Genomic DNA, 12,538 nt, shown 5'->3' with positions numbered 1-12,538 from the left:
AATTCGCACAGCACAATAGGCGCTTTGAGCTAAGCATTATTCGTTTTAATATAAAATAGAAAAAAGTGAAATAGTAGAAACTAGATAGCAAGCCATTTATTTTGTCGATTTTCGATCGATCCATAGAGCGGCTTAAGAGGCTTGCAGCTAAAAATGAATTCCTCATTCGTTTTAACGGCGTGCTGGTAAGCCAGATGGTGATGAACTGATGATAGGGTTGCTGATGGGACTCACGTACTCGTTGCTATATTGAAATTGCGTGCACATCACTTTCGATTTGCTTCGTCGTGCCGTACCGTCTCGGACGTGCTAATAGGTACCCTGCAACGTGTAGTCGTGCACACGCACGAATATCAACATGCTGGCATACAACCGACGACAAATAGGCCCATAGGTAAATCAATTGGAGGCTTTTTATTGCATTTAGACGAAACAAGAGTTGAGCAGAAATAAAGCGTTTTCGTCACTTTGTCTTTCAGGTTTCTTCTATCTACTATCACCTTTTGATCCTCATGAGACGAGGTCTCGTATCGCGCCCAACAAACTGTCTTTTAAAATACGAAACAAAACCCCCTGTTAATTTTAGGTAGAGGCAAAAAAGCTAGAAAGAAGTGATCATTGTTCAAAAGACGGCTGCCTGCAAAAAGCAAACGGGGCTTGTCACGTAGAAGGACAGAGCGTGGAATAATGGTCTGCTTCTCGCCAACGTTTGATCTAGGAAGGACAACTGTCCTGCAAGGATAGGCGTCACCTTTGTCGCTTTTGAAACCATTGTTTCGTTATAAAACATAAGGGGAAAGTACGATAACGCTTTGTGTAGAGTATCTGTTAGCGAAACAAGAGGATTTACTAATTACACACACGAAACGATTGAAACAGTAGTTCGCGCATATGTGGAACGTATGCTAAAAGTTTTTACAGTTACCATTGGCAGTTAGAACTGGCACAGACTCGTATTTATGCTGATTCGCGCTGTCCAGTACAACTGCCGATTGCCCCAGACATCCTGTGGTTCGGAGCACTTTCGTAAACACAACGCATTGATATAACTAAAAACGAACAAATCAAGTGCTTGAATAAATCATGACATAGCCCGGAGGGGGCAAATTGCCTTGCTTATTAAATTGTCGAGTACCGTTGCGCAGGAGCTGCTTCTCCGGCAGGTATTTACTGTAAACTGGACGGTACGAACTTATAACATGCGTAGAATGACAACAGCTCATATTATTGGCTTGTATTAGTTGTGCAGACAGCTTCGCATTGCTACTTGATAAATCCGTGCGTCGCGAGATACGCGTAGCCAGGTTGCTACTTAACGCATTGCATTGAGTATATACTGTATACCGAATATCCATGTTAGTTTATATAGGCTAATTATGACTTCACGCTCTTTGTAGGGTTTTTTTTCTCACGTAGTGAGAAGTCTATGAGCAGTCCGTTGTGAGAAAATCGTGCGATAACTACATAAGTTTGCTTTGCCGGTCAAATATGATTATTGTCTTGGACTTTTACCTTTACATTCATCTATATGTCAGTGGTTTTTCTTGTAACAGAACGTACATAGAGTATCTATGCTTCGCTTATTTTAATTTTAGATTTTAAATGCAGTAGCACGTTTATTATTAAGAAAGAACGGCAGGGATATCAGCACCTTTCGTTCGCTGGAACAATAACAACAAATTACTACTATTTACCACAGTAATCTGCCTATTTCTCTCGTGCCATGGTTCTGCTATAGGGTTGTTAGGATAGTGCCAAACGAAATACAATCAGCACACTTTTTTTACCCTGTACAGATAGGAACCCGTACAACTTAGTTCTGTTGCAGCGAGACAGATTTCTTTTTCGCTCACACCGAGACACTTTGTCTCCTATTTTCTATGCTCTGCAAACCTGTCTGCAACAAAAAAACTGAACAAAAACTATCTAATATCGGTTGAATGCAAAAGTACAGAATGCACGAAAAGGAGTAGCCTATGCTAACGAATTTTATCTAGTAGGAAAGAAACAACCAATAGCTCTGCGTAATACGTCTTTTTGGATACCGAAGTTATATACGGGGCTTTCAACTCCACACAAAAAAGTACCTTCAGTTATCAGATTTTTCTCATACAAGCGATTTTAGACAAACAAACTATAAAAGCATTGTTACTACGTTTGCAGCAATTTAAGGCAACATTATATATATATATATATATATATATATATATATATATATGATATAATGAACGGGACGTTGAATAGGAACGACTATGGTCGAACTTCATGAAGTGACACATGGTTTTAGCTAACGACGAACTTAAACACGCTAACAAACGTCCTGAGCAGATAAAATCAGGATCTGATAAATACTTACTTATTGATATTAACATCTACTGTCATAATGTGTATTTCAAAATGGAGAACAAACAAACACTCCAGTTGGTCCACGAACTGTATAGAATTGAAATAAAGTTAGACATAAGAAATGTGTATTTAAATAAAAGTCTATATATATATATATAGTATTAATATGCAATAATAATAAGTATGTATATATATATAGTAAATTAAGGGACATTTAATAGAACGCCAACCCTCATTAAGGCTTCCATAAAATGATAGAGATTCACTTCGCCTTTAGCGGACCTAACTAGATATGAATCCATTTTTTTGATAAGACAGAATTACTATTGTATTCTTTTTTGGCATCTTTTGCTATATTTTCTATGTTAACATGTTTTCCGAATCACCTCTTTTAGCCAAAGCATCAAGGATTTACTTTCATTAGGTCTCTGTCCACGATGGAGTCCACGGATCCATTCTCAGTTGAGATTTCTTCAGTAGAGCTGAAATGGCATGGCAACCATATGAACCGCTATTAACTTTGATAACAGTTCTTTATTTTTTTAATGCTTCATTCTTTCTTAATTCTTTTTCTCTCTGGTTAACAGGAATTTATGTCGATGTTGAGCTTCGATCAACGTGACAGTAAGCTTGTTAATTATGGTTACTATGACAACGCTTTCAAGGACACGTGCATGAGCTGTGCAGACTATGCTGTTCCCTAAAGTAGAAACGTTGTTGTCGTAGAACCGGGAGACCCCACGTATTTGGGGCGGGAACGCAAGTTCAACCTAACCTAAGCGTTGTTCCAACAAAGATCCTTTTCTTTGACGTTGGAAAAGTCAAACTTTAAGTAAACCGTACTTAATTAGCAGAAATGAATACGATAATTAAGCTGAGATGAGCTGCATATATTATGAATTTGAAAAACACAAGTGCATCTAGCTACCTAGGACTTAAAGTTGTGCTTGCTAAATTTAGTGCTGCTTAATATTCAGTTACGAAATTGAACTGTGTTTAAGTTCAACAGTGGCTAAGCGGGTTGCCCTTAAATGAATATCAAAGTTTGTACTCTATGCTGAACTGATGTATACCTGCTATATATTTGCTTAGCACGATTGTTCTCTTTTATCCAATTTAACTATAGTATAAAAGTGCACTTAAATTTTTAACTGGCCACATAAAAAGTAGTTGCCTCTATGTGCACATAGGACGTAACTGGCTGTAGGCTGTAGCCTTAAATGAAGAATCTAGGGAAGTTTCTGAGGACAAGATTAGATTTCTTTGAGGCAATCATGTACTGAACTATAGACGGTACGCGGTATATAATAATAGGTGATTCTGCTTGCGATGGCTCCAGTCGGTAGAGCTTATATCTGTATTTGTATAATTTGACTAAACGTTTTTTTATATCTACCGCTTGTTCATCTTTTTTTGAGTGGTACGGGGCCTTTTCCAGGAGCAGCGCCGTGGCGTCACTTTTATTAATGTCTGTTATTGCATTAGCCGGTCTGCTGCGACATTTCAGACAACTGCTAGTGGCTATTCTTCTAGAGAATTTCTGCCATCTATCGGTTTCGACCTTTTTAATTTCGACGCAGTATCTAAATAAGTAAAATAATCTATTAGATTATTTTTGATCATATTTTCCATTAAGTGCCTCTTGATACAAGACGTCCATCAAAGGGCTTAACTTCTAGCGACTGTATGTGTGCATAGACCTTTGCATACGAGAAGTTAGCTCAAGAGTCGGGTGAACTGTTCAACGAGATCAAAATAAACTTAGTTTTAACAATTTTTATTTGATCTTTTCAAACTCACCGGGGGAACCTGATAACAGTCGACTGTCGCACGCTTCAGGGCAAGCTTTTTTTTTGCATTGATATTTACCATAGGACCTCTTTTTCTCGTCGTCCTTTCTGATTATGGTTTGAAATGCGTTTACAGTGCGCAACATTTGCTAATGTTTAATCTCTGATATTGTTGAAAACTTTAAAAATATACGAAGAAGTTAATTTTTGTTAAATTAAAAGAACTAATTAATCTCAGTTCTCAATCAACTTTTTTTAACATCAATTAATAAAGTGAAAGTGGACCGAACTTCATACCTACTGCTGGCATTAATGATCTCATCCTTAATTAATTTACCAATATAAAATATTATTCTCTAAAGACAATATGTTACTCATTTTCGTATCTGTCATCGTTTCGTAATTGTCACCTCTCTGTTCTGGCTTCTCTATCAATAACACTCAAAGCAGTCATCGTCGCAACGTCACCTCATGGTGGCGAAGGGCCTGAGAAAATCATAAACATGTTGATCTGATACAGCAACCGGAGAGTGTTATATGAGTCCTTGACAGAGGCTTTAATCCTCTAAAAACTATATATTAACCCTTATGCATATATAACATTAACATAAAGCTCTGCGTCGCTAAGTTCGCCAGATTGGAAAGTGCGCCTTTGACTTAAACGCACGGAAACAGACGAGGAATTTTGAGTAGTCAGCTTGTCAGGAAAGTCCATGTTAAACACTACTTCCCAAATGTATCCCAAATAATGGATATGACATCGAGATAAAGTACTGGCTTTGTTGCTTCTCATCCCCCGAGAGGGCTTTGTCTGTCGATCTGTATCGGGTACAGACGCAACTCCACTTCGTGTTTGATTGTAGATATGCTTTGTTCAGTTTTAAGAGTACAACAAATGAGATATTTACTAGAATATGAAATTTTTCTTTTCACACTCGAATGAAGCTACTAAACGTACCTATATTTTTCCCTTCCCCTATACCTCGTCATTATTATTATTATTGGCATAATAATATATATATATATATATATATTATTATCAATATATATATATAATCATATATTAAGCGCATTGCTAGACATGGCTCTACTCTATGTCTGGGGGATGGGTACAATTATGACAGAATGTATAACAAAGTTCCGGCTAGTGGTCCACCTTTTATAGTTTGTAAAGTACTGCTGTTATTATATTTCTAGAAGAGGCACCCAATGAGAAGTGCGCGTTGATTCCATATGAAGTAAATTACAGCCTTCCTCTTATAATACCCTCACCCCCGCCCCCACCCCTTATGGCATGGAAACCATGCACGGGAAAACTGTGTTTTGGTAGAAAGTTCTCCTATGTTACTCTATAGTTACATATGATTATATACATTATGATGCTTTCTTTTTTAGCCTTATCATTAGTGAATGAATAGGCTGTCGCCATTGAAGGCACGCTGTCACATTTAAGGGTCGCCAATATGACGTTTAATGAAATGTATATTTATGGAAAGGCAGCACTGATTAGAAAACGGGTCCTAGGATAAGCAGTCAATATGCAAACTGTGTGTCGACGCTACTATTATCAGCTTCGAAGACTCATTCCTTATTCAATTATGACGCTGTAGCGGGCCTGGCTTCGCTATTTTACACGCACGATTGTAAAGGACCCGCCAACTTTCTTTTTCAGCTAGTGTGTGTATTTAAATCAGCCTTTATATAAGGCTGGTTAGCGCCTGAGTTCCTCGGCGGATTGACAAACGTTGCTCGATGAATGTTCACGGCGGTGCGCGGTATTGCGACACCCGAGACTGCGCTCAATATGTTTGGCAACTAAGTGTCGAACTCAATTATATTACATCCTGTGGATGGATTTTTTTTTCATCAAGCTGAGTTATTGTGCGTCCACTGCTTTGCTTAGTGAGCTAGGAACCCCATAAAAGGCCTGCAACGGCATAATTAAAAGTCATCCATGCTATGAGCGATGCGACTTTTTCGATTTTAAATTCGATAACAAAAGCAAGGCCCCGCTATAACTGAAATGCCCCGACATCCGATATATGGATATTAAATCATGCGCATCTCTGTCGAATCCGTTAGATACCGCTCGTGCGCGCAGACTTGTATCAATTATTAAATATGAAGTAATAGAGAAATACGGAACAGCGTAAACGATTCTATTTGGTTGGTCCGCAGACTGCCAAGTATTCAAGGGGAACATACTGTGAACTAGCGCCACCTGGGATATCCAGTGACCCAGTGGAAACTGGGCGGAGATTGTTAGCTCGGGCCAAAAAAGAATCCCTACGATTATAGTCGTGATTGTGACTGCCTTCATGATTTCCTGGACGCCATACTATGTACCCTGATCAGCGGATTGCACTGCCGACAACAATCTTTTCTTGTTCAGCAAATATAACTGGCTAACCATTTGCTGATCAGTGAACAACTGTTTCGCTTTTACGCCGATTTGTCTATGGCAATAGACGTGAACGTATACGCAGCTTAGTTCTTTATGCAGAAACATTGTTACAATAATGATGTGACTCTTTATTATCCTAACTTTTTAAGCAACTGTTAACAAATATACCCGAATATTTCAAAATAACTTTTGCTCGTTAATAAAGTTCGAAATAATTTTTCTAATTGCACGGAATCAAGCTTTGTGTGAAAAACCACGTGTGGCTCTTGAACGATTTAATAATCAACGACGTCTCAAAAAGACGAGATTTAATTTAAAAGAAAACGGCATAAATTCGAAACCTACTGCACGGATAACAACGAATTTTTTTATTGGGAGGAGACAACCTCATAGGAAAATGGATCGCCGCCCGTCAAAGCACCCAGTGATCACTTCAATCCAATCTGCAAATACGATAAGAAGTCGTATCTCAGTTGATGAAATCAACGATGAAAATAGGGTCTGATTAAGATGGATCGATGAATTTGGGCCTTACGCTGAATATTGACATAAGTACATGCGAGTACTTGTGTTACTTCTACCCAGTTTACTTTAGGCATGTCTAGAAAACTGAAGAAGTATCAGGCGGTACTGTGGTTAGTTTTATCAGCTACTTTTTCAAAAAGCCATGTGTTCGACTCCGGGCTAAAGGCCTTAACGGAGAATTTTTCAAAAGAACGCATTTTCACAGTGTTCCCACATTCATGTAGGGGCCATAAAGATACCGACGCGCAGTGCGCCTGAGCTGGGGCCAGGCCGAAAGTCGCTACAAAGGCTCGATCACCGAATTAAGGGTGCATGCAGGAATTATGCGAAGTATATGTATGAACTCGGATGCGAAATCGACAGTTATGTTGGGGCATCAGGTTAGTAGAGAGCTGACGGGAAACAGAGATGGTTTTCGTAACGGGTATATGCTACCACAGTGGCCTGGCTGAAGCAGCGGGCTCCCCTCACGTTTCTTGTAGCAGTATCAAAAAACTGGAGATCAGATTAATAGGATGGGCATCATGTGTATATTGGTGCCAATGCTCTTGATTTTTTCCGTTGTAACGGCTACCTGCCAAACAAACGAACGACTTTTTCAGGGATTCATATATTATCCTTTGCTTCTATTTATCATGCTAAAGTCAAGCATATTATGTCCAACGTCAGTCATTCGTTGCTATAAATGTCACCATCACGTGGATAGATCAGATTCTTCAGCTGTAAAGGGTTCTATTGCGAAGAATATATAAAAATAAAAAGCTATGATATCGTTTGAAGCGGCAGATACAAACTTCTATTTGAAAGTATCTGATCAATGATTTTTTTGTTTTGACAGGCGTGCTAGTACATCGAACGATGTCTTTTTTGAATTGATACGCGACGTTTGTCGTGTCTCGTAAGACCTAACATAAAGCTGGCAGACGATCACGACGAAGTCTATGTAAATCGATATTGACCACAATATAATGTCGTACGCCAAATTGATATTGACAGATTAACAAGCACGATACATTTTGTTGTACTGGACGTAACAAATGAAAAACAATAATAGTTTTTAATATAAAAATTTAGTATATTTCTCTTTCAAGAATTGAAAAGTATTCAACACCAAACTCGCATACATGTATCTAACAGTGAGTGTATATCTAATAGTCATTATTATAGATCTTTTTCCTTTGTCTCACCATTTCCCGTTACTTATTAACAATTCTTCTCACGTATAGTAGACGGTACGAGTAAACCACTTTTACATCCAGCTGTGCAATGTAATGGTAATAATGCTCAGGATATTTCAGGGATATGATTTAACTTACCATAGTGTAGTAAATGTGTTGTCTGTCTCTGATGCGTACGCCCCTTTGCTTTATATATATATATATATATATATGCGGTGGTCCTAGAATACGCAGAACCTAGCAAAAAAAAACCAGTTAGAAGACGGCTGGACTCATTCTACTGCGTACCGCCACACAGGTGGCGCTTAATTACTACCATTCCAACTTCGGCGCTCGATGGTTGCAGGTTCCTACCGAACCCACTTGAATGTGGGACCATTCAACGGTGGCCCTGTTACGTATCTTCCAATTTGCCTGTACGCTACAAACAGTCCTATCATAAACCACATTGATTCCGATGAACGAATTACAGACGATTTCGTGACTGAAGTTAGTCATATAGAGGCATCACGGACTAAATGCGATGTATCAAAGTAATACTGTGCCAGGATCCAAGGACAAATTACGCTATTGCATGAATGGCCGATTCTGATGCAAGGAACAATCGGCGGCAGCAGCAGACGATGTCAAAATTCTTGCACCAAGAATACAACTTTGGGTAATTATCATCGGCCGTTGAAAAGATTTCGGCGAACCATTTACGTAGCAGTTGCTAAGGTAGTAATTAAGGCTTGAAGAAACAGCATTTAGGTAACGTAACCTATAGATGAAGGCAATTGCAAAGATGTTGAAAAGCAGTGTCAAACTTTTTTTTTTTTTATAGTTTCGCGGTTCTATATATTTATATAAATCGGTTTTATAAAGGCTAATGTACCGGTTGTGCGTGATTAGTTTTGTGCTACTATTTTCAAAATAACTTCTTCGAATCCAGTAGCTAGCTTGCTGCTAGCTACTTTTCTATATGTAAATAACCTACCTGGAAACGGATTGCCATTTACTGGGGGTATTTCTTTCTAACAACCTGTAGAATCAGATGTAAACAATTTTTTATTGCATGCAACTACATAATATAAACTAGGAGGCACCTTGGTTGGGGTTGGTTAATGCTTTTGTTAAAGCCTTCATCTCCTCACCGTAAAATGTCCACAGTATATCGTAATTTAAGATCAGCAGTATTTTTTAATTTTGCTATCTACGATCTAATGCACCTAACCGATCTTTCGCAATAGCAGCGAAATAATATATTCAGTTCATAAATATGGGAGAATATATAATCCCATATATATGAACATATGGGATTTTTGATTTGGAACTCAGTTTCATTTAACGAAGAATATTAATTCGAGTTATTTTGTCATAAAATAGATAATTAAGTGGTCATCCTTAGCTTTACAAAAGTCGTCTAACTAAATTATACTTTTTAATTTAAATCCATATTTAACTCAATGGTTTAGCTTGATTAAAGGCTCTTAATAATGAAGAGAAAAAAACATTCAAATTCCAGTTAAAAAAAAAAGCTCAAAAACCGTAGTCAGTAAAGAGTTATAAAATGCGACACCGGAGACCTCATAGGAAGGCATATACATTGTTCGTTTCGTTACTCGCTATATTCGGTTTTTCTCCAGTGTCCTTAAACGATTGTTAAGGCATCAGCTGTCTCTTTGATGAAATTAGGATTCTCGTAGAGCTTTGCTAAGTTGAGTGTGTCGAACGCCATAGAAAAGGAACAACATACTTAGGCGTCTCAGATACCTAGCCTTCGAAACCTGTTAACCTTTGCAGGACCTGCCCTCTGCTCCACCTACAGTAAACAGCTAGCTGTTCGGGCGTTTCATCCAAGACCGTAACTCCCGCCCAAAAGCGTACGTTCAGTAATTGTGTATTTTGTTAGTTTGCAGATGGGCGCCATTTAGACTGAAGCGGCGAAGTGAGATAAATTTGTGGAGAGAGAGATAAATATTTGCATGAGGGTTCCTTGAGTTCGAAAAAATGCTACGTATGAAAAAAATTATAATATATCCCATGTGTGAAACAGATAAAAGGAAATTGACTCGATATAATGCATCGTCATAATGCAATAATAATAGTTAGCAACAATGAGTAGATGTTTGTTAAGATAACGACTTAGATAGGCGTGCGTGTTTGCCTTACGAGGATCCTAACTTCATCAAAGAGGCAGCTGATGCCTTAACAATCGTTTAAGGACGTGTTTCCCGTACCCAATAAAATCCATATGGCTTAATTAATATCTAGTGCTAATGTACATATGCAAAAACGCTTAGACCTAGTAAAAAAAAATACAGTTTTTATTGATTTTTATTATCATTAAAGATAATGCAGCAGTTATCCATTATCTGTACTTTGCGATTACAATTTAAAGCCAATAATATCTAGTTAATATCTAAATAATAATCTAGGAATTTTTTGTTAGGATTATATGAAAATATGAGAAAGTGGACAAAAGTCAAATCTGTGACGATATACATTCTCCAAGCATACGATTTTCCTATATTATACTATAGAAGGACGCTATAAAAAAAAATCGAATTATACATACAACAAGATAGCCCACGTGGTTAAAATGATACGCCATCAATGTTAACTCTCTAGCCTTTGATCAATTTCTGAGTGCGGTTAATTAAAAAAATCGCGCGCACGTACAACCTGTGTTATTGTCCTTTGTCATCGTTTGCCATTCTAATGAATTTAAATATAGGTAAATAGCTCAGGTACTATGTGAGCGTAACAAGTGACGATGTTGCACCTACCTGAGAAAGAAAACGCATCGTGTTTTTTTTTCTTATGTACTAGTATTTAAAGCATAATTTTTACTGGCTTATTATATAATTTTAGTCACGTATACGGTTCAGAACAATAAGGAACTTGTTAAGCAATCCAAAATGGTTAAGAGTATGGCTAGACTATGTGTTCCCTCAGTAGAGCTATCTGGAACTGTAGAGCTTCGTAGCATTTTTATAACAAGTGTACTGCTAATATTCTATCTATACGCTTTCGCCTAGGATCTTGTCTAGCAGAAGAGTATTTTTATAAAGGGTAAAGCGAGCAAAAGGTTGTCTCACTTGTACAGGACACCTGGTGGTCTACGTTAAAGTTTTTTTAAAGTTAGCCGTTCCCATCGAACGTATAAGCTACGCTTCTAATCTACCTAAACATGCATACAATTTCAGATTTTGCATGGCTGACGTCAACAGTTTAAAAACGCACTTGAGAGGCCGAGTTCCACCTTTGTAATATCGATTTGTTAGGAGGCTTCATTGTACCATTGAACTTCTCTAATAATAACCGCAATAACTCACTTTGAACATATGATATTTCGTACATGTGCGGTTCAAGGACAGAGAAGCATTTGATTCTTTGAGTAACGAATATACTATATAGCGAACAATTCGTGTTATCTCTCTGTAATGTATATAGGAGCTTCACTAGATGCTAGATAGCCATCTGCCGCTTGGCTAAAATCAACTTTCAATTATAAAAATTAGACTAGCTCTGAATTACGGATTAAAATCGAATCAAATTGTGGCCTGAACTTATAGCGGCGGCCTTATGTCCCTTTAGACAATTGCTTAATTGACAATGGCCTTATGTTCAAAAAAAACTTCTACATTTTTAGATATCAAAATGCTTTAGGTTCGTCACCTATCCTGTCCTGGTTTAGTTGGTAGATGAAAAGGAAAATGGGACTTACTGCAATTGTAGCTGGCACTCAGGTAGCCAGTCTGCCAGAATCACCCTTTACTTCCGTTCAAGCCATGGCCAGAAAGATCGGTTGATAATATGAGACGTCGAGGCAAGGAACATTCTGTGGGGCTGGCCGTTGCATCTATATCGACCTCAGATTTTGCAGATGCTTTCGCATTGTCGATGGCGGGGGTTTTCATGGAGAAAAAAGCGGGCACAAGAAGCAGTCCTAACGCCGAAATATCGGCACGTGACACGTATAGTTAGCTTTTTTTTTGTATTGATGTAACAAGAGAGGACGGTACCCTAGCAGTGCTTTTTCCAGACCAGGAAGACAAAATCGCTGAGACCGACAGAAGTCTACACTGAACAACGACATGAGCGAGCGAGGCCGTAGATGTCATCTTACCTTGCCACCAACTGACGATAACCCGTCATATAATAACATCAAAAGTCTATTTGAGTTTTGCTTGAGTGAGAAAAAAGTTGGGTCTGAAATTCGCATAAATAGGCGGGTCAAAGTTCGAACAGGATTCGGCGGAACGATGAGAGAGAAACGACGACAATACACTGCTTGTGCGGGAAGCGCACGG

At 38.2% G+C, this 12,538-nt stretch overlaps 1 protein-coding gene and 1 long non-coding RNA gene across 2 annotated transcripts in view; both read left to right on the top strand.

Moving 5' to 3' along the window:
- Positions 1–2,468, top strand: part of LOC111253399 (uncharacterized) — a 31,167-nt gene extending 28,699 nt beyond the window's left edge. The window contains exon 23 of the mRNA XM_086992809.1: positions 480–2,468. Coding sequence (XP_086848935.1) covers positions 480–590 — 111 coding nt within the window. The 3' untranslated portion in view covers positions 591–2,468. The remainder of the gene's footprint in view (positions 1–479) is intronic.
- Positions 2,469–5,551: 3,083 nt separating this feature from the next.
- Positions 5,552–11,413, top strand: LOC147754776 (uncharacterized). The gene is made up of 3 exons (XR_015330186.1): positions 5,552–7,445; positions 8,716–8,901; positions 10,026–11,413. It is a non-coding gene; the product is annotated as an uncharacterized LOC147754776 (long non-coding RNA).
- Positions 11,414–12,538: the final 1,125 nt, after the last annotated feature.

Source organism: Varroa destructor, unplaced genomic scaffold, assembly GCF_002443255.2.
Source record: "Varroa destructor unplaced genomic scaffold, Vdes_3.0 BEIS01000006.1, whole genome shotgun sequence".
In the NCBI taxonomy this organism is placed as follows: Eukaryota; Metazoa; Arthropoda; class Arachnida; order Mesostigmata; family Varroidae; genus Varroa; species Varroa destructor.
The sequence above is the reverse complement of the archived record's forward strand: the minus strand, read 5'-3'. Positions and strand labels throughout refer to the sequence as shown.